This window comes from Pseudorasbora parva, chromosome 11, assembly GCF_024679245.1.
Source record: "Pseudorasbora parva isolate DD20220531a chromosome 11, ASM2467924v1, whole genome shotgun sequence".
NCBI lineage: Eukaryota > Metazoa > Chordata > Actinopteri > Cypriniformes > Gobionidae > Pseudorasbora > Pseudorasbora parva.
The window spans coordinates 8,680,944-8,706,839 of NC_090182.1; the positions used below are offsets into that span (position 1 = coordinate 8,680,944).

The 25,896-nt window shown below is 39.5% G+C and overlaps 7 protein-coding genes across 7 annotated transcripts; all 7 read right to left on the reverse strand.

Moving 5' to 3' along the window:
- Positions 1–13: 13 nt before the first annotated feature.
- On the reverse strand, positions 14–3,053 carry LOC137093133 (protocadherin alpha-8-like). The gene is made up of 2 exons (XM_067457868.1): positions 525–3,053; positions 14–71 (listed from the first exon to the last, which is right to left on the reverse strand). Exons 1-2 carry the CDS (start codon positions 2,906–2,908, stop codon positions 14–16), a joined length of 2,442 nt encoding a protein of 813 aa, XP_067313969.1. The 5' UTR covers positions 2,909–3,053.
- A 455-nt stretch (positions 3,054–3,508) lies between these two features.
- On the reverse strand, positions 3,509–6,134 carry LOC137093134 (protocadherin gamma-A11-like). Its single transcript, XM_067457869.1, has one exon. It carries the CDS (start codon positions 5,987–5,989, stop codon positions 3,509–3,511), a length of 2,481 nt encoding a protein of 826 aa, XP_067313970.1. The 5' UTR covers positions 5,990–6,134.
- A 531-nt stretch (positions 6,135–6,665) lies between these two features.
- Positions 6,666–9,251, reverse strand: LOC137093135 (protocadherin alpha-2-like). Its single transcript, XM_067457870.1, has one exon. It carries the CDS (start codon positions 9,054–9,056, stop codon positions 6,666–6,668), a length of 2,391 nt encoding a protein of 796 aa, XP_067313971.1. The 5' UTR covers positions 9,057–9,251.
- A 1,218-nt stretch (positions 9,252–10,469) lies between these two features.
- LOC137093136 (protocadherin alpha-8-like) lies at positions 10,470–13,008 on the reverse strand. The gene has a single exon (XM_067457872.1). It carries the CDS (start codon positions 12,846–12,848, stop codon positions 10,470–10,472), a length of 2,379 nt encoding a protein of 792 aa, XP_067313973.1. The 5' UTR covers positions 12,849–13,008.
- Positions 13,009–13,027: 19 nt separating this feature from the next.
- Positions 13,028–16,968, reverse strand: LOC137093137 (protocadherin alpha-8-like). Its single transcript, XM_067457873.1, has 2 exons — positions 14,425–16,968; positions 13,028–13,062 (listed from the first exon to the last, which is right to left on the reverse strand). The coding sequence occupies exons 1-2, from the start codon at positions 16,811–16,813 to the stop codon at positions 13,028–13,030; spliced, it is 2,424 nt and encodes an 807-aa protein (XP_067313974.1). The 5' UTR covers positions 16,814–16,968.
- Positions 16,969–17,934: 966 nt separating this feature from the next.
- On the reverse strand, positions 17,935–20,466 carry LOC137093138 (protocadherin alpha-7-like). The gene has a single exon (XM_067457874.1). The coding sequence runs from the start codon at positions 20,317–20,319 to the stop codon at positions 17,935–17,937; it is 2,385 nt and encodes a 794-aa protein (XP_067313975.1). The 5' UTR covers positions 20,320–20,466.
- A 24-nt stretch (positions 20,467–20,490) lies between these two features.
- Positions 20,491–24,135, reverse strand: pcdh2aa1 (protocadherin 2 alpha a 1). Its single transcript, XM_067457875.1, has 2 exons — positions 21,693–24,135; positions 20,491–20,553 (listed from the first exon to the last, which is right to left on the reverse strand). Exons 1-2 carry the CDS (start codon positions 24,033–24,035, stop codon positions 20,491–20,493), a joined length of 2,406 nt encoding a protein of 801 aa, XP_067313976.1. The 5' UTR covers positions 24,036–24,135.
- Between the last annotated feature and the right edge of the window lie 1,761 nt (positions 24,136–25,896).

The following is a 25,896-nucleotide window of genomic DNA, read 5'->3' on the forward strand; positions in this document are numbered from 1 at the left end:
TTTCACGTCATCATCAAGGGCAGGTCTTAATCTGCTCCACAAATACTAGAGCAACAGTGACATCGAGTGGTCTACAAAAAGACAAATCCTCAAAAAACATTGAATTAAGCACATCAGTTATACAAAACAACCTAAAACTTACATCCAGCGGTACATTAAAACTACAGGCTGCATCGTTTGGTAGATTGCACAAACAACACCCAAAACAACCTCTGTAGACGCGTGTGTGAGCACAATAAAGACATTTTAATGTATTAAAACCTAGGCCATTCAAGGGAACCGCAACTAATTTCAGCACCAGCGCAGCGGACAGCTCCCTTCACTTTCTCACTACTTCGAAGAACATTTGGATAAGTGTGCACATGCTTTATTTTGCAAAGCAAAACAAAATAAATTATCAGCTTGCAACTAGCTCATCAGTTATATGATAACATATTGTGTAGCATGTAGGTGAAAATGTATGAGATAAAATATAATTGTATACAAGAGCACAACAAACAAACAAATTAAATAAATAACACCACATTTTAAAATGAATTCTTACCTCTCCAGAGTCTCTCCTCCTGCGATCTGGTATCACTAGAGTATTCCTATTACTGCCTGGTGCTATAGTAGAGCCGATACTCATTCTGGGTCCAACTAACATGTACCGTTTGTCTCCAGATCTGTACTGGATGCTGTGACACAGAGTCCCGTCGTAATTTGTGTCCTGTAAATACTTGGACGAATAGTCTGTCGATTTCGAGCACTGCATCACAATCAACACGATGATGCTGATGACAAAAAGCACTGAAACCGAGCCCAAAGTGATGATCAGATAAAATGTGACGTCGTTTTCCTCCTCGTCTTTTACTGCGTTTTTAACATCAGAAGCTGCAAAAGCCTCTTTGGGCTCCACAACTTTGACAATCACAGTCGCTGTTGCTGAGAGTGAAACGTTCCCATTGTCTTTGACCAGTATGAGCAGTTTATGCTGGGCCTCGTCTGTTTCTGTGAATGAGCGAAGGGTCCTTATCTGTCCTGTATAGCGGTCCAAAGCAAAGAGACTGTGCTCACTAACTTCCTGCAGTGAAAACAATAACCAGCCGTTGTATCCTATATCTGCGTCATAGGCTCTGACTTTAGTCACCAAATGCCCTGCGTTCACATTCCGGGGAATCTCTTCCACACCCTCAGCAGAACCGTTAGCGCTGACTGGATATAAGATCACTGGAACGTTATCGTTCTGATCCAGAATAAACACGTTCACCGTCACGTTACTGCTCAGAGACGAACTTCCAGAGTCTGAAGCGAGCACATGGAACTGTCCAGTTTTCATCGTTTCAAAATCAAAACTCTTCAGAGAATAAACAACACCTGTCTCAGAATTTATATTCAAGAAAGATGCCATGTCGTTCTGTGTGCCTCCACCTCTAATGATATGATAACTTATGGCAGCATTTTCATTAATATCTTTGTCCGAGGCACTGACAGAAAATATAGAAGCGCCTGGAGGATTGTTTTCAGTTAAGTAAAGCTCGAGAGGATTTGAAGAAAATTCTGGGATGTTATCATTTACATCTGAGACCTGTACAAGCATAGTTTTATAAGCTGACAGAGAAGGGTTCCCTAAATCTGTTGCTGTAATTCTGATATCATATTCAGACACCAACTCTCGATCTAAGCGTTCTTTCGTCACAAGAGAATACATATTATCCTGAACAGATGCTTTTAACTCAAATGGTACATTGTCAGACAGGCTACACACAACTTTCCCATTAATGCCAGAATCTTTATCACTTACACTTATAAGAGAAATTACTGTTCCAATTTTTGCGTCCTCTGAAATTACATTTGAAAGAGATGTTACTTGTATTTCAGGTTTATTGTCATTTACATCTTCAACTTTAATTATAAGCTGACAATCTGTGTTAATAGGAGGACTCCCTTTGTCTGATGCTCTTATCATTAATCTGTAGATATCATTTTCTTCAAAATCAATCAAGCCCTTAACTCTTATTTCGCCAGTCGCCTGGTCTAACTGAAATATCTCGCGTATTTTTGGCTTCATATTTCTGCCGTATGTATATTCCACTTCACCATTCGTTCCGCTATCTGCATCACTTGCATTTATAATTGTCACTACAGTGTCAATATTTGCATTTTCCCGCAATGTTATTGTTAATGTGTCACTACTGCATATAGGGCGGTTATCGTTTACATCCAAAACAAATACAGTGATATTAAGAATGCCCGATTTCGGTGGACTCCCGCCATCTACCGCAGTTAGGAGCAACCTGTGTATTTGAGTGGTTTCTCTGTCTAATGGTTTCTGTAAGACTAAGAAAGGGATTTTATCTCCGTATACACTATCTTTAATTTCTAAATCAAAATGCCCATTTTTAGTCAGCTGGTAGAATCGAACTGAATTCACTCCCACATCCAGATCTCGAGCAGTTTGGAGTTCAAATCGTGTTCCAGTTACAGTGTTTTCCGCGACCTCCAGATATAAATCTCTATCGTGGAAAGATGGAGAGTGATCATTCACATCTGTTATTTCAACTTCCACATAATGGACCTCGAGAGGCTTCTCGACAACTATTTTCAGATTAACCGAGCAGGCGCTATTTCCATCACACAGCTCCTCTCTGTCAATGTGCTTTTCCACATACAAGATGCCATTGTTCTGGTTTACCTGGAAAAGCGCGTCATTTGATCCAGACACAATACGGAACCGTCTGTCCACTAATGTACTGATATCAAGACCCAAATCCTTAGCACAATTTCCAACGACAGATCCCTCTTTCACCTCTTCTGGAACAGAGTATCGTATCTGCGCTGAAACCTGCTGTCCGAGGCTCAGTAGCAGAGACAAACACAGAGAAATCCACCAGCACTCCCATCCGCGCCTTTGTCCTCCGGCCTTCATGGCGAGTGTTTACTGTACCGTTATTCCAATGATCAGTATATTAGACGCTGCAATATAATATTAGATAGATCGCGCAAAACGAAATAAATCCATCGTGAATATGGTTAGCGCTTATCACCGTTATACTGCTCATCAGCTCGTTAATGTTTCCTCGCGAATGTGACGAACAATACAATCCTTTTCACGTCATCATCAAGGGCAGGTCTTAATCTGCTCCACAAATACTAGAGCAACAGTGACATCGAGTGGTCTACAGAAAGACAAATTGTCTTTCAAACATTGAATTAAGCACTTCAGTTATACAAAACAACCTAAAACTTACATCCAGTGGTACATTAAACCTACAGGCTGCATCGTTTGGTAGATTGCACAAACAACACCCAAACCAACCTCTGTAGACGCGTGTGTGAGCACAATAAAGACATTTAAATGTATTAAAACCTAGGCCATTCAAGGGAACCGCAACTAATTTCAGCACCAGCGCAGCGGACAGCTCCCTTCACTTTCTCACTACTTCGAAGAACATTTGGATAAGTGTGCACATGCTTTATTTTGCAAAGCAAAACAAAATAAATTATCAGCTTGCAACTAGCTCATCAGTTATATGATAACAAATTGTGTAGCATGTAGGTGAAAATATATGAAATAAAATATAATTGTATACAAGAGCACAACAAACAAACTAAATAAATAACACAACGTTTTAAAATGAATTCTTACCTCTCCAGAGTCTCTCCTCCTGCGATCTGGTATCACTAGAGTATTCCTATTACTGCCTGGTGCTATAGTAGAGCCGATACTCATTCTGGGTCCAACTAACATGTACCGTTTGTCTCCAGATCTGTACTGGATGCTGTGACACAGAGTCCCGTCGTAATTTGTGTCCTGTAAATACTTGGACGAATAGTCTGTCGATTTCGAGCACTGCATCACAATCAACACGATGATGCTGATGACAAAAAGCACTGAAACCGAGCCCAAAGTGATGATCAGATAAAATGTCACGTCGTTTTCCTCCTCGTCTTTTACTGCGTTTTTAACATCAGAAGCTGCAAAAGCCTCTTTGGGCTCCACAACTTTGACAATCACAGTCGCTGTTGCTGAGAGTGAAACGTTCCCATTGTCTTTGACCAGTATGAGCAGTTTATGCTGGGCCTCGTCTGTTTCTGTGAATGAGCGAAGGGTCCTTATCTGTCCTGTATAGCGGTCCAAAGCAAAGAGACTGTGCTCACTAACTTCCTGCAGTGAAAACAATAACCAGCCGTTGTATCCTATATCTGCGTCATAGGCTCTGACTTTAGTCACCAAATGCCCTGCGTTCACATTCCGGGGAATCTCTTCCACACCCTCAGCAGAACCGTTAGCGCTGACTGGATATAAGATCACTGGAACGTTGTCGTTCTGATCCAGAATAAACACGTTCACTGTCACGTTACTGCTAAGTGGAGGAGTCCCTGAATCTTTTGCAACGACTTGGAACTGAAACTTTCTAATTACTTCAAAGTCAAAACGGTTTAAGGCGTAAATAACCCCCGTTTCAGAATTGATGTTCAAGAATGAGGCCATATCATTTTGTGCAGCGTCCCCTCTTATAATGTAGTAAGTTATCATTGCGTTTTCATTTAAATCTTTATCAGATGCGCTCACAGACAGTATTGAGGCACCGGCTGCGTTATTTTCTACTAAATGTAATTCAAGCGGATTTTGAGAAAATTCAGGACTGTTATCATTAACATCGGATACCTGAACGCTCAGAGATTTAAATGAGGATAAAGGCGGCTGTCCTAAATCAGTGACTGTAATTGTTATGTCATAATGGGACACGAGTTCTCGATCTAGTTTTCCTTTCGTTACAAGGGAATAAATATTGTCTTGAATTGATGGTTTCAGCTCAAAGGGAAGACTTTCAGGAATACTTGGTACAGTCTTCCCATTTAAACCCGAATCTTTGTCACTGATACTAATTAATGAAATTACAGTACCCGGTTTAGAATCCTCAGAAACAATACTGGAAAGCGAGGTTACGTCAATTTCTGGAGCGTTATCATTTATGTCAATTATCTTAATAGTAACGACAGATTCAACAATCAGTGGAGGCTGACCTTTATCTGACGCCTGCACGTCTAATTTGTACACCTCTGTTTCCTCAAAGTCCAGTTCACCTTTAATCTGAATTTCTCCTGTTGCACTATCCAGTTTAAATAGATCATTTACTTTACGCTTCAAGTTTCTTCCAAATGCGTATTCTACAACGCCATTTGAACCCTCGTCCAAGTCAGTTGCGTTAAGTTTTATCAATACTGTTCCGATCGCTGCATTTTCTTTTACTGTTACAGAATATGAGTCTTGACTGAACAAAGGACGGTTATCATTAACATCAAGCACAGTAACTATTATGTTAAGATTTCCTGACCGTGCTGGATTTCCACCATCGATTGCTGTTAGAATTAACCTATGCTCTGCTGCGTTTTCCCGGTCAAGTGCTTTCTTTAAAACCAAAAGCGGTATTTTTTCTTCATCTCTATCCTTTGTCTCCACTTCGAAATGCTCATTCTGACTCAGTTTATACGCCCGGACATTATTTACCGTCGTATCAGCATCTCGCGCTGCCTGTATTTGGAAACGTGTCCCCGTGGGTGTGTGTTCCGCAATCTCAAAATGCTGCTCCTCTTCTGTAAATGTAGGTGCATTATCATTAACATCGGTTATCTGTACTCCAACGTAATGTATTTCCAAGGGATCTTCGACTACCATTTTTAGATTAATCAAGCATGCGCCATTTCCATCACACAGCTCCTCTCTGTCAATGTTCTTGTGGACATATAAGACGCCGTTGTTTTGATTTACCTGAAAAAGAGCATCCTTTGATCCAGATACGATACGAAATCTCCTGTTAACTAAAGTGCTGACATCAAGGCCAAGATCCTTAGCAATATGTCCTACAACGGATCCTTCTTTCATTTCCTCTGGAATAGAATATCTGATCTGCGCTGAAATCTGCTGTCCGAAACACAGAAGCAAGAAAAAACACAAAGCAATCCACCAATACTCCCATTTGCGCCTTTGTTCTCTGGCTTCCATGGCGAACGATTACCAAGACAATGGCAGAAATATTTCCTCGACGTTTACGAACAACAGTATAGTATGTAATTTAACTGCGTAATGCAAGACATTTAAACGATTGCCTTCATAAACACGCAGGACAGATTCCATACATAAGCGCCTTTTCAGACCGTACCCTCCCCATAAATAAGGACAATACAAGGCTGTGCGTGTCATCATTATGGGCCGGATTTAAAACAGGAAAACAAAAATTAGAGCAACACTGACACCGAGTGGAGCATTGGACCTTTCACCGCGTTGTCAAACGATTAATCCCATACAAAATAAAAGTTTGTGTTTAAATAATACTGTGTATAAATATGTTGTATATTTGAATATATATAGATATCAGGACACAAATGTGTATAATGACATGGGTATGACAAATGCATTAGAAGAAGAGGGTGAAATGTGAGGACATTCCCCATGTCCCCACTTTTCAAAATGCTTATAAATCATACAGAATTTGTTTTTTGTGTTTTGATAAAGTAAAAATGCAGGATGTTTCCTGTGATGGGTAGGTTTAGGGGCAGGGGCAGTGTATGGGGAGAGAAAATACGGTTTGTACAGTATAAAAACCATTACGCCTATGGAGAGTCCCTGTAAACCACATAGACCAACATGTCAAATTAAAATCAACATCAAATTAAAATCTTCATAAATACTTAAAAAATATCCTTACCTCTCCAGAGTCTCTCCTCCTGCGATCTGGTATCACTAGAGTATTCCTATTACTGCCTGGTGCTATAGTAGAGCCGATACTCATTCTGGGTCCAACTAACATGTACCGTTTGTCTCCAGATCTGTACTGGATGCTGTGACACAGAGTCCCGTCGTAATTTGTGTCCTGTAAATACTTGGACGAATAGTCTGTCGATTTCGAGCACTGCATCACAATCAACACGATGATGCTGATGACAAAAAGCACTGAAACCGAGCCCAAAGTGATGATCAGATAAAATGTCACGTCGTTTTCCTCCTCGTCTTTTACTGCGTTTTTAACATCAGAAGCTGCAAAAGCCTCTTTGGGCTCCACAACTTTGACAATCACAGTCGCTGTTGCTGAGAGTGAAACGTTCCCATTGTCTTTGACCAGTATGAGCAGTTTATGCTGGGCCTCGTCTGTTTCTGTGAATGAGCGAAGGGTCCTTATCTGTCCTGTATAGCGGTCCAAAGCAAAGAGACTGTGCTCACTAACTTCCTGCAGTGAAAACAATAACCAGCCGTTGTATCCTATATCTGCGTCATAGGCTCTGACTTTAGTCACCAAATGCCCTGCGTTCACATTCCTGGGAATCTCTTCCACACCCTCAGCAGAACCGTTAGCGCTGACTGGATATAAGATCACTGGAACGTTGTCGTTCTGATCCAGAATAAACACGTTCACTGTCACGTTACTGCTCAGAGACGGACTTCCAGAGTCTTTAGCAACAACTTGAAACTGGAACGTCTTAACCGTTTCAAAATCAAAACTTTTCAGTGCATAAATAATTCCCGTTTCTGAATTAATGTTTAGGAAAGATGTTATATCACCTTGATTTAGGTTATATGTTATTGCAGCATTTTCGTTTAAGTCTTTATCAAAAGCAGTAACAGAGAATATAGAAGCACCAGGGACATTGTTTTCAAATAAATAAAGCTCAAATGTGTTCTGAGTAAACTGTGGGGAGTTATCATTTACATCAGAGACTTGTATATTTAATATTTTAAAAGAAGTTAAAGGTGGCTGTCCTAAGTCAGTGGCTGTGATAGTGATTTCATAGCTTGAAGTAACTTCTCTATCTAAACGCCCCGTTGTCACTAATGAATACATATTCTCTTTAAATGAAGATTTCAGCTCAAATGGCATATTTTCGGGTAATGTGCAAATGACTTTGCCATTGACACCGGAGTCCTTGTCTGAAACGCTGATTAAAGCAATGGCCGTTCCAGGATTCGCATTTTCAGATATAACACTAGAAAGTGATGTCATCTCAATTTCAGGAGAGTTATCATTAACGTCTGTGACTTTAATGCTGAGTTCTGCTTCAGCTATCAGAGGAGGCTGGCCTTTATCTGATGCCTGCACATCTAATTTAAAGACATCCGTTTCCTCAAAGTCTATGTTGCCTTTAACTTGTAACTCGCCCGTGTTCTTGTCAAGCGTAAACATGTCGCGGATTTTTCCATCTAGATTTTCGCCTAACGAGTATTCAATTTCACCGTTCATTCCATCATCTAAATCAGTTGCGTTTATTTTAATTACGACAGTGCCCAAAGGTGCATTTTCCAGGATTGTTGCAGAATATGAGTCGCGACTGAAGACTGGTCGATTGTCATTTGTATCCAAGACAATAACAGTGATGTTAAGAGCGCCTGATCTCGGTGGATTTCCGCCATCGGTGGCTGTCAGTGTAAGTCTATGTTTGCCTTTCCTTTCCCTATCCAGCGCTTTCTTTAATACTAAAAATGGTATTTTTGTTTCATGCCTTTCCCGAACGTCGATATCAAACAGCTCATTCTGACTTAATTTATAATATCGAACCGTATTCATTCCCAGATCTGGATCTTTGGCAGTTTGGACTTGAAAACGCGTTCCCAGAATCGTATGCTCAGCTATTTCAAATTGCTGCTCAGATCTCGGGAAAATGGGTGGATTGTCATTTACATCGGTTATTTCCACTTCTATGTAATGCACCTCTAAGGGGTCTTCAACAACGCATTTCAAACTTATCAAACAAACGGTGTTTCCATCACACAGCTTCTCTCTGTCGATTCTCTTATTGACATATAGTTCCCCATTGTTCTGATTTACCTGAAAAAACGCATCATCGGGTCCAGAAACAATACGAAACCGTCGGTGCGACAAATGACTGGCATCGAGGTTTAAATCCTTAGCAATATTTCCCACAATAGATCCTTCTTTCACTTCCTCAGGGACATTGTATTTTATCTGTGCACCAACCAGATTCCCGAAGCACAACAGCAAAGAAAGAGTGATCCACCAGCTCGGCCGTCTGCTCCATTGTCCTCCGACATCCATCGCAAATAAATATAGTTGAATCATTTCGGATTACAAATGCTCTTCCCATGAAACACAGTTTTTTCCTATTCTAATCTCTGATATAATGTGCATTATCGAAAAAACACACACGACGAAATGAGTTAGCACTGCTTTAAACGCACAGTTATACTGCCCCGTCTCTACAGCACAAAACACTGTAATGTTTCTCATTAGATGACGTCTGATGGGGTAGGGCTTGCTACACGACAGTAACCTGGAGTAACAACGACACCATGTGGAGTGGATTTGTGGTTGCAAAAAAATAAATCAAATTAAAATAAAAAAAAATAAAGGAAAGGAAAGGACATAATTCTTTACAGTGCGTGGATGATTGTTATGCAAGTTGATATTTTAAGCATATTTCCCCACAAGTACATTTTGCCAATTCAAAACCACATCAATCCTAACAACTACTATATTTTTTCCCCTTATTTAATCATTTATATGTTATAGACAATTGTTAAGGAAGTCTGGAAGTGAGAAACGCCTCATATATAGGTGTGCATAATTATTAAGCAGGTTTTCTTTTACAGATAAAATGGGTCAAAAAATAAATTTAACTCGCACTGGAAAATAAAGTTCAACAGGGTCATACAAAAACAGGCTAAGAAGAAAAGACATGTTAACTATAAAAAATAGAAATTAAGGTGAATAATTAGATGTGAAACCATCAAGAACCCTTTAGTCTACAGTGCCACCAAGAACGGCAACCTGGAGACTTCAAAAGTACAAGGTGTCAGGTTCTCAGAGACTTTGCTAAGGTAAGTAATCCTGAAATATAACCCACGCTTAAAAAGAAATCACAAACGGAAGTGTTGTAAAATAGACACACAGCACATTAGCTAGAGCACACTAGAGCAACAGATGTAATCAAGTGGTCTACATAAAGACAATTTCTTGAAAATATGTAATTAAGCAAAAACAACTTAAAATAATTGCATTCAGTTGCGCACAAAACCTACATGCTGCGAAATAAAAAAAAAAACTACACATTTTATTTAATAATTGCATAAATAACACCCAAAACAATTTGTGTAGACGCGTGTGTAAGCAAAATAAAGTCACTTTTAATGTATTAGAAACGCAGGCAAGTCAAGGAAACCGCGACTAATTTCAGCACCAGCGAAGCGGACAGCTCCCTTTACTTTCTCACTACCTCGAAGAACAACACGATTAGAGATAAGGATAAGTGTGCACATGCTGTTTTTGTAAAGCAAAACAATCAAAAGAAATTCGTAACTTGCAATTAGCTCATCAGTTATATGATTTTGTTTTGGATACTTTGTAGCCTCTATGTGAGAATTTACGAGTTCAAATATGATTACAACAACAACAACAACAACAACAATAACAAAAACAACAACAAACACAAAAGAAAAAGAAAAAAGAAAATAAATAAAATCAAAAAATTAAAAATTAATCCGCCAGCCTTACCTCTCCAGAGTCTCTCCTCCTGCGATCTGGTATCACTAGAGTATTCCTATTACTGCCTGGTGCTATAGTAGAGCCGATACTCATTCTGGGACCAACTAACATGTACCGTTTGTCTCCAGATCTGTACTGGATGCTGTGACACAGAGTCCCGTCGTAATTTGTGTCCTGTAAATACTTGGACGAATAGTCTGTCGATTTCGAGCACTGCATCACAATCAACACGATGATGCTGATGACAAAAAGCACTGAAACCGAGCCCAAAGTGATGATCAGATAAAATGTCACGTCGTTTTCCTCCTCGTCTTTTACTGCGTTTTTAACATCAGAAGCTGCAAAAGCCTCTTTGGGCTCCACAACTTTGACAACCACAGTCGCTGTTGCTGAGAGTGAAACGTTCCCATTGTCTTTGACCAGAATGAGCAGTTTATGCTGGGCCTCGTCTGTTTCTGTGAATGAGCGAAGGGTCCTTATCTGTCCTGTATAGCGGTCCAAAGCAAAGAGACTGTGCTCACTAACTTCCTGCAGTGAAAACAATAACCAGCCGTTGTATCCTATATCTGCGTCATAGGCTCTGACTTTAGTCACCAAATGCCCTGCGTTCACATTCCGGGGAATCTCTTCCACACCCTCAGCAGAACCGTTAGCGCTGACTGGATATAAGATCACTGGAACGTTGTCGTTCTGATCCAGAATAAACACGTTCACTGTCACGTTACTGCTCAGAGACGGACTTCCGGAGTCTTTAGCGAGCGCATGGAACTGGAACGTTTTGGTAGTTTCAAAATCAAAACTTTTGAGTGCATAAATTGCGCCTGTCTCAGAATTAATATTTAAAAATGACGTCATGTCACTTTGTGTCCCATTCCCTTTAATAATCTGATATGAAATCACAGAGTTTTCATTTAGGTCTTTGTCAAAAGCGCTCAGGGTGAGAATTGGCGCGCCTGCGGCATTGTTTTCAATCATATACAGTTCGATGGGATTTAGGCTAAATTCAGGTGGGTTATCATTAACATCTGACACCTGAACGCTCAGAGTTTTAAAGGAGGACAGTGGAGGCTGACCCAAGTCAATCGCTCTTATTATAATTTCATAATGTGATAACGTTTCACGGTCCAGGCTCCTTTTAGTGACTAACGAGTACATGTTGTCTTGAACTGAGGGCTTTAATTCAAATGGAACATTTTCTGAGAGCGAGCACACAACTTTTCCGTTAACACCAGTGTCTCTGTCCGTCACACTAATGAGTGAGATCACAGTGCCAGGCTTGGAATCTTCAGGTACAACGTTCGATAGTGACGTCACCTCAATGGTCGGATCATTATCATTTAAGTCAAGTATCTTTATAATTACTCTACAGTCAGTGTTCAAAGGCGGCTGTCCATTGTCAATTGCTTGTATATCTAGCTTATAAACACTGGTCTTTTCAAAGTCAACCTCCCCTATAACACGTATTTCCCCTGTTAATCTATCCAAGCTAAATATTTGAAGTATGTTTTCGTTGTTGTCGCCTCCAAATGAGTAAGACACTTCACCATTTGGACCATAATCAGAATCACTTGCCGTAACTTTTATTACTAAGGTACCAATTTGAACATTTTCATGTAGAGTTGAAGAATAAACATCTTGACTAAACAAAGGTCGGTTGTCATTGACGTCAAGAACTAGCACTGTTATGTTTAATGTTCCTGATCTTGGCGGATTGCCACCGTCAATTGCTGTTAGTATTAAATTGTGTTCAGCTTTGTGCTCACGGTCAAGAGGCTTTTGTAAAACCAGAAAGGGCAGTTTGTCCTCTGCCCTGTCTCTTATTTCTAAATCAAAATGCTCGTTTTGACTTAACTTATACAAGCGCACTGAATTCGCTCCACTATCCGGGTCACGCGCAACTTGCAGCTGAAAACGCGTTCCTTGAAGTGTATTCTCAGAGATTTCCAATCGCTTTTCTTTTTCTGTGAATGTAGGGGCGTGATCATTTACATCGGTTATCTCAACGGCAACATAATGGATCTCGAGTGGATTTTCCACCACTATTTTTAGGTTAATCAAGCATGCTCCAATACTATCACACAGCTCCTCTCTGTCAATTTTTCGTTGAATATATAAGACACCATTGTTCTGATTTACCACGAACAGCGCTTCATCCGATCCTGATCCAGATACGATACGGAACCGTCTCTCCATCAGAGTACTCGCATCAAGTCCCAAATCTTTGGCGATATTTCCTACAATAGATCCTTCTTTTACCTCCTCTGGAATAGAATATCTTATTTGAGCTGAAAGCTGCTGCCCAGAGCCCAGAAGAAAACAGATAATCATCCACCAGTACTCCCCTTTGCGCCTTTGTCTTCCAGCTTCCATTGCGCACGATAGCGAAATCCAGAAATAAATGCCACTGGCCAGGTTTTACATAGCCTATATGTTCATCTTAACCGAACAAACAAAAGTGAAGCACGAACAGGCGTTACGCAGTTCTGTCTTTGTCTGTCTTCAAACAAATATCATCCTCCTTTTGCGTTGAACAACCAGCATAATGCAAACTAGAATATGGGGGCAGGGCGAATAGACGCTTTCCCTGTACAACGATGACACCATGAGGTTTGTGAAGAATGTCACAGATGAGCAGAAACTGCATGAAGCCGAAAATAACAAATAATGACGCTTTGCTCTCTTTTATCGAGATGCAATCACAAATACAGAATTGTTGAGACAGAATAACAACACAAACCATCATTATGAACTAATCACCAAAATCATCATCATTACGCTGATGAATCACGGAGCAGGTGCAATAACCCATGATTTCAGAACTATTAAGTTTCACAGCGCCTCTCCCCAAGAAAATAAACATTTATAAACAGGTTTGTCCTTACTAAAATAACATGACGTGATATCACGAAACTAACAGCACAGAATTGTTGAAGCTCAAAACGCTTAAAGTAAATACATTCAATCTGCTGGGTTCGTTCCAAAATAAGCCTTCAATTAGCGTGTTGACAGAGAAAAAGAGAAATAAAGCAAAGAATACCTGAAGCCCTCTGTCAAGCAATTTACCTGATTTAAAGATCTTTTTCTCTCTTTAAGTTCAAACGAATACGTTTGGCTCAATTTATTAAATCAAACAGAATGCATGCCATGCCACCATCTTCTTCTTCTTGCAATTTAAAGTTTAAAGCTGTTTTTGCTATTTCTACCAGTAAATGTTTGTCAGAGAATGTTTATAGGATTTAACAACAGCTTTAGATGTATCAGACAAGCCATCACACAACACATCGATCTATTAAAATGATTCGAGGACAATTTTGAGAACATAATTTGCTTGAATATCAAGGAGCTAGTTCCCTATTTATATGGATTTGTATGTGGTCATGTTGAAAGAGCAATATGAACGCCCCTGTGTTTTCTTGCTCTATTTTTATTTATTCTTTATAAACAGACAAAACAGCCATGCCAAAATCAAGGCATGCAATGATGGGAGAAAGAACACGACAAACAAAACGTCATATGCAAATGAAAAATGTTTAAAGATTGCAAAATTTAATAAATCCCAAGTTATTTCATAAACTGCATAAATAACACCCTAAACAACTTGTGTAGACGCGTGTATAAGCACAATAAAGTCACTTTTCATGTATTAGAAACGCAGGCCAAACGACTAATGTCAGCAGCAGCGCAGCGGACAGCACCCTTTACTTTCTCACTGTTTCGAATATTTTTGTTGTTGTTTGTTTTAAACATTTGGATAAGTATGGACATCCTGTTTTTGTAAAGCAAAGCAAAACAATCAAAATAAATTCTTAACTTGCAATTAGATCATCAGTCATATGATAACGTATTGTGTAGCCTGTATGTGAGAATTTACAAATATTATTGTATACAACAACAACAACATTGACAACACAAAATAAAAAGAAGAAGAAAATAAGTAAAATCACACGAAACTGAAAATTAATCGCCAGCCTTACCTCTCCAGAGTCTCTCCTCCTGCGATCTGGTATCACTAGAGTATTCCTATTACTGCCTGGTGCTATAGTAGAGCCGATACTCATTCTGGGTCCAACTAACATGTACCGTTTGTCTCCAGATCTGTACTGGATGCTGTGACACAGAGTCCCGTCGTAATTTGTGTCCTGTAAATACTTGGACGAATAGTCTGTCGATTTCGAGCACTGCATCACAATCAACACGATGATGCTGATGACAAAAAGCACTGAAACCGAGCCCAAAGTAATGATCAGATAAAATGTCACGTCGTTTTCCTCCTCGTCTTTTACTGCGTTTTTAACATCAGAAGCTGCAAAAGCCTCTTTGGGCTCCACAACTTTGACAATCACAGTCGCTGTTGCTGAGAGTGAAACGTTCCCATTGTCTTTGACCAGTATGAGCAGTTTATGCTGGGCCTCGTCTGTTTCTGTGAATGAGCGAAGGGTCCTTATCTGTCCTGTATAGCGGTCCAAAGCAAAGAGACTGTGCTCACTAACTTCCTGCAGTGAAAACAATAACCAGCCGTTGTATCCTATATCTGCGTCATAGGCTCTGACTTTAGTCACCAAATGCCCTGCGTTCACATTCCGGGGAATCTCTTCCACACCCTCAGCAGAACCGTTAGCGCTGACTGGATATAAGATCACTGGAACGTTGTCGTTCTGATCCAGAATAAACACGTTCACTGTCACGTTACTGCTCAGAGACGGACTTCCAGAGTCTGAAGCGAGCACATGGAACTGGAACGTTTTAACAGTTTCAAAGTCGAAACTTTTAAGCGCATGTATATGTCCATTGTCTGAGTTCACACTAAGGAAGGATGACATATGACTTTTTGCTCCATCTTCTCTAATTATTTGATAGGTTATTGCAGCATTTTCATTCATGTCTTTATCGAAGGCGCTAACAGAGTAAATGGATCCTCCTGGGGGGTTATTTTCCATTAAATATAGTTCTAAAGGATTGTGAGGAAATTCTGGAACGTTATCGTTCACATCTGATATCTGCACTTTCAGTGTCTTGATTGAGGACAGAGGGGGCTGACCCAAATCTGTGGCTGTAATTGTGACGTCATATCGAGAAACGAGCTCTCTATCTAACTTTGCATTCGTCACAAGCGAGTACATATTTTCTTTGAATGACGGCTTCAGTTCAAAGGGAACATGGTCAGATATTTTACAAATCACTTTGCCATTGACGCCTGAATCTTTATCGGTAATACTAACAAGTGAAATGACCGTCCCTGGTTTTGAATCCTCGGGAACTACATCAGACAGTGAGGTAACATCTATCTCTGGTCCATTATCATTTTCGTCAATCACTTTAACGATAATTCTACAGTTGCTGGTCTTCGGTGGTTGGCCTTTGTCTGACGCCATGACACCAAATCTATAAACATTATTTTTCTCAAAATCCAAATTTCCCTTCACCCTAACCTCACCAGTGTTGTCCAAATCGAATGTGTCGTAAACCAGTTTTTCGATATTCTTCGCAAACGAATAAACAATTTCGCCATTCTGACCTTCATCTAAATCAGTGGCGTTCAATTTAATGACAAGAGTACCAACAGGAGCGTTTTCTTGCAACGTGACAGAATAAAGCTCTTGACTAAACTTTGGCCTGTTATCATTGTCATCCAGCACCGTGACATTAATAACGATACTCCCTGATCGTGGCGGATTCCCACCGTCAACAGCAGTCAGTGTGAGACTGTGAGTGACCTGACGCTCCCTGTCAAGCAATTTACGCAATTTCAACACAGGGACCTTTTTCTCTCCCCCATTTTCGCGAAACTCAAGTTCAAAATAGTCAGTGTGGCTCAGTTTATAAAAACGAACAGAATTCACGCCTGAATCAGGGTCCTGTGCTTCATGCAATTGAAAGTCCTCACCCGGTAGGGTTGATTCTGCTATTTCTAACAGCACGTCTTTATAAGCAAAATTGGGTGCATGGTCATTTATATCGATAATTTCTACTTCTACATAATGAATTTCAAGCGGATTTTCGACAACAGTTTTCAGACTTATCAAGCATGCATCAGTTCCTTCACACAGCGCCTCTCTGTCGATTTGCTTTTCCACATACAAGATGCCATTGTTCTGATTTACCTGGAAAAGAGCGTCATTTGATCCAGAAACAATACGGAACCTTCTGTCCACCAATGTACTGACATCAAGACTCAAATCCTTAGCAAGATTTCCCACAATCGATCCCTCTTTAACCTCCTCTGGAACAGTGTATCGTATCTGCGCTGAAACCTGCTGTCCGAGGCAGAGTAGCAAAAAGAAACACAGAGAGATCCACCAGCACTCCCATCCGCGCCTTTGTTCTCCAGCATCCATGCTGAAAACCGGTGTCTGAGGAACAAGTGTAAATGTATTCTCCTTACAATTACTGCATAAATCTATTTAAATGCATCGAGGAAGAATATGCTCACATCTTTTGCTCGAAAATCGCGGAATCCCTTGTATTTAGACGTCAGGACTAAAAGAGCAGTCTGTGCGCTCTAGCCTGTGTTAAAAACCAGTTTGACGCAAACCACGTCCCTGGACCAAACGACGTTTCTTTGTGTAATACTGACACCATGAGGTCCACTGCAACATGTCAATATTTTAAACACATCTCATGCACTTAATTTACAGAAAAAAGGCAGAGAGCAAACTCTATTAACATTTTAACCACTTAAGAAATCAAAGTTAAGTGGTCTCTTAATTTTTCCCAGAGCTAGCTAGCTATATAATACATATTATAATATAATGTATATCAAAATACATAATCATACACTCTAAAAACTGCTGGGTTAAAAACAACCCAAGTTGGGTTGAAAATGGGCAAACCCAGAAATTGGGTTGTTTGAATGGGTCCATTCAATGGGTTCAAACAGCCCAATTTCTGGGTTTGTCCATTTTCAACCCAACTTGGGTTGTTTTAACCCAGCATTTTTAGAGTGTAAATATACAGCATCTCTATATATGTATGCCTACATATATACCAACATAATACATATATGTCAGACTATAGCATGATAAACAAATAAAAAAACCTTAAAATGCTCACACAGCACATTTCAGTACCACGGACAGTTCCGCACAAATCAATGGCTATGACGAGCAAGTCTTATTATTAAAATTTCTTAATAAAAATACATCTCCTTACTGCCTTGAACTCCTGAATTAATTCATTTTGTGTCACTACACTAAGTGCACAGTGGATTAGTGCAAATAACTATTTACTGTATACAGATCTTACAGAGCATATCATTATTCCAACAATGATTAGAAGAGATGAGTGTTCTGTTCCACTACAAACATTCGTACACCAACATACACAATCTAACACAAATCTACCTTGACACGAAAAAACTCAATATTTTATAAACAATCAAAACAGCTATGCCAAAACAAAACCTGAAAAGTCAACATGAGCTAGGGGAGAAGAAACATCATGTGCACAAATAATGCATTTAAATCAAAGAGTGCAAAAAATAATTAATCGCCAGCCTTACCTCTCCAGAATCTCTCCTCCTGCGATCTGGTATCACTAGAGTATTCCTATTACTGCCTGGTGCTATAGTAGAGCCGATACTCATTCTGGGTCCAACTAACATGTACCGTTTGTCTCCAGATCTGTACTGGATGCTGTGACACAGAGTCCCGTCGTAATTTGTGTCCTGTAAATACTTGGACGAATAGTCTGTCGATTTCGAGCACTGCATCACAATCAACACGATGATGCTGATGACAAAAAGCACTGAAACCGAGCCCAAAGTGATGATCAGATAAAATGTCACGTCGTTTTCCTCCTCGTCTTTTACTGCGTTTTTAACATCAGAAGCTGCAAAAGCCTCTTTGGGCTCCACAACTTTGACAATCACAGTCGCTGTTGCTGAGAGTGAAACGTTCCCATTGTCTTTGACCAGTATGAGCAGTTTATGCTGGGCCTCGTCTGTTTCTGTGAATGAGCGAAGGGTCCTTATCTGTCCTGTATAGCGGTCCAAAGCAAAGAGACTGTGCTCACTAACTTCCTGCAGTGAAAACAATAACCAGCCGTTGTATCCTATATCTGCGTCATAGGCTCTGACTTTAGTCACCAAATGCCCTGCGTTCACATTCCGGGGAATCTCTTCCACACCCTCAGCAGAACCGTTAGCGCTGACTGGATATAAGATCACTGGAACGTTGTCGTTCTGATCCAGAATAAACACGTTCACTGTCACGTTACTGCTCAGAGACGGACTTCCAGAGTCTTTAGCGAGCACATGGAACTGGAACGTTTTGGTAGTTTCAAAATCAAAACTTTTGAGTGCATAAATTGCGCCTGTCTCAGAATTAATATTTAAAAACGACGTCATGTCACTTTGTGTCCCATTCCCTTTAATAATCTGATATGAAATCACAGAGTTTTCATTTAGGTCTTTGTCAAAAGCGCTCAGGGTGAGAATTGGCGCGCCTGCGGCATTGTTTTCAATCATATACAGTTCGATGGGATTTAGGCTAAATTCAGGTGGGTTATCATTAACATCTGACACCTGAACGCTCAGAGTTTTAAAGGAGGACAGTGGAGGCTGACCCAAGTCAATCGCTCTTATTATAATTTCATAATGTGATAAAGTTTCACGGTCCAGGCTCCTTTTAGTGACTAACGAGTACATGTTGTCCTGAACTGAGGGCTTTAATTCAAATGGAACATTTTCTGAGAGCGAGCACACAACTTTTCCGTTAACACCAGTGTCTCTGTCCGTCACACTAATGAGTGAGATCACTGTGCCAGGCTTGGAATCTTCAGGCACCATCTTTGACAGTGACGTCACATCGATCTCAGGTGTATTATCGTTTGTGTCTAAAATTTTTATGACAACTCTACAATCTGTCTTCATAGGGGGCGTGCCATTATCAGATGCTTGAACATCAAGTTTGTAAATAGATTTGTCCTCAAAATCTATATCCCCTTTCACGCGAATGTCACCTGTCAGTTTATCCAAACTAAATATTTCATACACCTTTGGGTTCTGATCGCTGCCAAAGGCGTAGGTGACCTCTCCATTTGAACCATAATCTGCATCACTTGCTTGAACCTGTATGACTAGTGTTCCAATTTGTATATTTTCTTTCAGATTTGTAGAATATATATCTTGGCTAAAAACAGGTCTGTTGTCATTATTGTCCAGAACAACAACTGTAACATTTAGAGTTCCTGATCTTTGTGGATTTCCACCGTCAGTTGCTGTTAAAACTAAATTATATCCATCATTAATCTCACGATCGAGAGTTTTTTGTAAAACTAAAAATGGCAGTTTATCTTCTCTCTGATCTCTGACTTCTAGATCAAAGTGTTCATTTTGGGTTAATTTGTAAGCACGAACAGAATTTCCCCCTGCATCCGGGTCACGCGCCGCCTTCAGCTGAAAACGCGTCCCTCGAGCAGTCGATTCTGAAATCTCCAATCGTTTCTCGTGTTCACTAAAAGTGGGCGAATTGTCATTTACATCGGTCACCTCCACTCCAATATAATGTATTTCAAGGGGATTTTCGACGACAATCTTCAGATTTATCATGCATGCGCTCTGACTATCACACAGCGATTCTCGGTCGATTTTCTTATGAACATGCAAGACGCCGTTCTGATTTACCTGAAAAAAATCATCGTTGGATCCAGAAACAATACGGAACCGCCTGTCCACCAAAGCACTGACATCAAGGCCCAAATCCTTCGCAATATTCCCGACGACGGTTCCCTCTTTTACTTCCTCTGGAATAGAGTACCTTATCTGCGCTGAGACCTGCAGTCCCAAGCACAAAGCGATCCACCAGCACTCCCATCTGCGCTTTTGTCCTCCGGGTTCCATCATGAATCAAATGCTTACGATCACAAAACAAATGAATGTTGCCCTTGATTTCTTAATGAGCGAAAAATGTGCGATATCGTCAAACAAATCACCATAATCCACGCGACTACCAGGCGTTTCAACAACACAGAATTGCGCTTTTGGTGGAGAGGAACAATTGTGTGACGCCAATGTCTAAAAGAGGAGGGACTGAATTTCAAAAGCTTTCATTGTGTAATACTGACACCATGAGGCTAACTGAGAATATAGCAGATTATACAGAATGTCAGTTCTATGAAACATTACAATACACCTCAATGCAGATAGCAGGCTTCGCTCGCTTTAAAATAAAGTAGCCTAACCTGATAATAAAGATGTTGTTTATTTTAATATCAAATACAAGACAATCCATAGCACAAATGTCACTTAAAATAATGCATCACATAAAATATGACATGCCAGAGATAGCAGAGGTGTGCTGTAATACAAAAATAATAATGATACAAAAACTGATATTGGGTCATATTTATAAACTATACGCGTAATTTGCATGTGTTCGAAAGAATAGTGTTTTGTTTCTGTCTGACTACATGTACCATAACCCCTAGCTATGTAATTTATTATATCAACCAATGAACATTTTCTTTGTTTGATTGTTGGATGTATGGGCTGATCAGTTATCTGGTGTCATGTTACTTACTTAAGCGTTTTGAAGAACGGATATGTTACATATATATATATATATATATATATATATATTCCTTCGTGTATTTTAATGGTGTGAGTACTTTATTTAGTTATTTTTAATACGTTAGATGTTTTTCTTTCGTTTGAATAAGAACGGTTTTTTAATCTAAATATTTAATCTGCACTTTTATTAAACGCTAGTTATTAATTTGTGAAATCTGCCAAAACTCTTATTTTTAAACTCTTAGTTACAGATATTCTTTAGCTATATGTCCAGGGTTTTCTTCAGATGGGTATTTCCAACAATGGATAAAAGTATTTGCACTAAGATAAATGTAGTTATACTATAAATAATGAGTTTTGTTCTCCACCACTGTTGAGATAGCAGTTAATGTAAAATCAGCTTCAGCGTGATGTTTATTTTGAACACTGATTATAAATACACTCTTACATTAATGTACTATACAGATTTACCAGTACGTGTGTTCTTCTAAAGTAGGTCATTTGAAAAAATAAATAATAATAATAATAATAATGATAATAATTTAAAAAAAAATTAAACGTATATAATGTGAGAAAATGTCATCACCGGGTTAAAGAGATTCGTGAGGATTTAAGGTTTTGAATTTCAGCACCAAGGACAGCTCCTCGAAAAGACTGCACACACGTGCAAACTTAAAAAAATAAAAATTATAGAATATGCATCTTACCTCTCCAGAATCTCTCCTCCTGCGATCTGGTATCACTAGAGTATTCCTATTACTGCCTGGTGCTATAGTAGAGCCGATACTCATTCTGGGTCCAACTAACATGTACCGTTTGTCTCCAGATCTGTACTGGATGCTGTGACACAGAGTCCCGTCGTAATTTGTGTCCTGTAAATACTTGGACGAATAGTCTGTCGATTTCGAGCACTGCATCACAATCAACACGATGATGCTGATGACAAAAAGCACTGAAACCGAGCCCAAAGTGATGATCAGATAAAATGTCACGTCGTTTTCCTCCTCGTCTTTTACTGCGTTTTTAACATCAGAAGCTGCAAAAGCCTCTTTGGGCTCCACAACTTTGACAATCACAGTCGCTGTTGCTGAGAGTGAAACGTTCCCATTGTCTTTGACCAGTATGAGCAGTTTATGCTGGGCCTCGTCTGTTTCTGTGAATGAGCGAAGGGTCCTTATCTGTCCTGTATAGCGGTCCAAAGCAAAGAGACTGTGCTCACTAACTTCCTGCAGTGAAAACAATAACCAGCCGTTGTATCCTATATCTGCGTCATAGGCTCTGACTTTAGTCACCAAATGCCCTGCGTTCACATTCCGGGGAATCTCTTCCACACCCTCAGCAGAACCGTTAGCGCTGACTGGATATAAGATCACTGGAACGTTGTCGTTCTGATCCAGAATAAACACGTTCACCGTCACGTTACTGCTCAGAGACGGACTTCCAGAGTCTTTGGCCACAACAAAGAACTGAAATGTTTTTAGAGACTCAAAGTCAAAGCTCTTCAATGAGTAAACGGTACCATTCGCCTCATTTATACTCAGCAAAGATGTAATGCTTTGGTGTGAATTCACTCGATCAATTGAATATGAGACACGTGCGTTTTCGCCCTCGTCTATATCAGCTGCACTTAATGAGAAAACGGCAATCCCTGGCTTGTTGTTTTCGACCACGTAGAATGTATATGGGCTTTGAGTAAATGTGGGGCTGTTGTCGTTTACATCCGTGACATCGACGTGAATCGATCGAGTTGATGATAACGATGGGGTTCCTAAATCTTTGGCTGTTATAGTGATATCATAAGACGATTTAGATTCTTTGTCGATGTGTTCTTTAGTTACCAGGGAGTAAAAGTTTCCATCGGGCGATGGCTTGAGATCAAAAGGAATATTTTTGGGAAGAGCGCAAACAATCTTTCCGTTCATACCTGAGTCCAGGTCAGTAACTCCCATCAAAGCCACGACGGTCCCAGGAGGAGCATCCTCGGGAATGTGGCTAGATACCGAGGTGACGTCAATCTCAGGCCGGTTGTCGTTGACATCCTCAACATTAACAAGCACATTACACTGTGTAGACAATGACACGGCCCCCTTATCCGCGGCCACTATCTTTAGCTCATAAACTTGCCTTTCCTCAAAGTTTAGCCCACCTTTTATCTTTAACTCCCCCGTTAAACCATCTAACTCGAAAACCTCGGATGCACCGTTCCTGAACTTGTTCCTTAAAGAGTATTCAATTTCCCCATTTATTCCGTCATCTGCATCTGAAGCGTTTACGCGGAGCAGAAATGTTCCTTCAGGGGCGTTTTCTTTCACCGTCACTGTGTATTTTAATTTGTCACAGACTGGAGTATTATCATTGACATCTGACACAACAACAGTAATATTTACAGCAGATGATTTCTGCGGCTTTCCGCCGTCTGTCGCAGTCAGTATTAGCGTATGCCTTGCGCTTTTTTCTCTATCAAGAGGTTTTTGTAGAATAAGGACAGGAATCTTACCTTCGTCTCCCATGTCTTCCGTTTCTAATCGAAAATAATGATTTGGGCTCAGTTTATACGCCTGCAAGTCGTTTGAGCCTATATCTGGGTCGTGAGCTGTTTCTAACTGAAATCGTGCTCCTGTCATTGCAGATTCAAGAATTTCCAATTTATAGTTTTCATCCAAAAAACTAGGTGGATTATCATTGACATCGATGATGTCCACTGATATCTGGTGCATTTCGAGTGGATTTTCTATCACTGCTTTAAGATGAATGAGGCATGGGTTGGTTTTAGCACACAGCTCTTCTCTGTCTATCCTCTGGTTCACAAACAAAGCGCCATCTTCATGATTTACCCGAAAGAGCTCTTGCTTTGTCCCCGCTACGATGCGTAAATTCCTGTTCTCCAATAAAGCCGGATCAATCCCTAAGTCTTTTGCAATGTTCCCCACAGTGACTCCAATTTTAGATTCTTCTTGAAGGGAGTAGTTTATCTGAGCAGCATTTCCTCCGGAATGAAACAGCAAACACATTAGATAAAACATCTTGCTCATCCATGTTCTTCTCGCCATCGTTTCCTCTGAACACCGGTGAAAATGGCAGATGCGATCAACTCATGCTATACAAATAACAAATGAACTGGCATTTTTAAAAGCGTCGTGGCTGTTCATTGTTCAAAGCCCAAGTGATGTCTGGCACACCAAGCCACGAAATCTGTTAGACGCAACTGTTAAGGTATGGTATCGCAGCGCCACTCACAGCGATTTTGCATAACTGCATCTTCCTCTTCATCAAACATTTCCTAGTAATGTTTAATGAGGACCAAACATGAACAGCTATACTAGTAAGTCCAGGTTATTATTATTATTATTATTATTATTATTAGTAGTAGTAGTAGTAGTAGTAGTAGTAGTAGTAATAGTAGTAGTAGTAGTAGTAGTAGTAGTAGTAGTACTGCGGGGTAACTAGAATTCCGTCATTAATAAGTAAATATCCAGGAAGTAATGCTGGACTAATGAGTAGCACTACTTTAACTAATATAGAAACAAGCTTAACTAATCAGAAAGTAATATTATATTTAGGAGATAGTTATTAGGTTATCAATCAATGGTATTGAACTATAGAAATGATAAATTATATAAAAACAATAGTAATTTTAGTTAATTAATTACTAACATTAACTCGTCAATGATGTGAGCAATTGTCTTTTTTACACTCAACGGGGTCATGAAATGCATCACTAATATTGACCACTATTGTAAAGTGAAAAAAAAAAAAAAAAAATATATATATATATATATATATATATATATATATATATATATATATATATATATATATATATATATATATATATATATATATATATATATATATATATATATATATATATAATCTTTTTCACTTTAAAATAATGATCCATATCACAAGTAGTTCCTGCAGAGTAACGAGGTAACTCTTGCGTAATTAGTGATGCGTTTTATGACTTTATTGAGAGTAAAAAATGGCTGATTACTTCTCAGACACGATATAATGTTCTTTATATTTTGCCAAATAGTTAATCGTTATTAATGAGGCTAATCTTATTAATTATTTATTACCTAATAAGGAACTATCTCCTAAATGTGATATTACTTACTGATTAGTAAAGCTTATTTCTATATTAGTTAATAGTAGTAGCTGAAGTGTTACATTTGTAATACTCATTAGTCCTGCATTACTTCCACTTATTAATGACGGACTATATTATTCTAAAGTGTTACGAATTGCGGAATCACGATATCAAATGTACTACACTAATATCCGAAAATAAATATCTCATTAATTTGGTTTAAAAAAAAGAAAAAGTTTTGTTATTTATCCTTTATTGGAATCAGCATTTAAAACACGTTTTATAAATTTTAAGATAATAAATGAGCCAGTATTTATGTGTCTATATGTGTTCTGGTGTCTGCATGGTGAGCAGTGACATCTTGTGGTTTAGTTACACCGATCACGTGACAAACTCGGCCCCACCCGCCCCTTTGTTCTGCGCTCCCTCCCACCACAGATTACGCATGAGGGTCTGTGAAATCCAAACCATATATCACACACATAACACTAGAGGGCAGAGTGAAGTGATTCACATCTCAAGGTCATTTTTTTTCTCTCGGACGTATGGAAATCAAATATACACATAAATCACACACTGGTATTTCACCAGTATTTCATATCATATAAATACGTATAGTGTATAATATGAATAATGCTGTTTTTTTTCCCATAGACTGCACAGATATACGAGCTCCCCAGATTTGGCGTGCTGAGCCTCTTGTCTGTGCATCAAATTACAGGATGCAGCATCATGCACCCCCACCCCACCCGTTACCCTGGCAACGGAGCTTTGGATAGGCGGGTCGCTGTCCCTGGTGCTGAACGTTGCGGTCTCCAGAG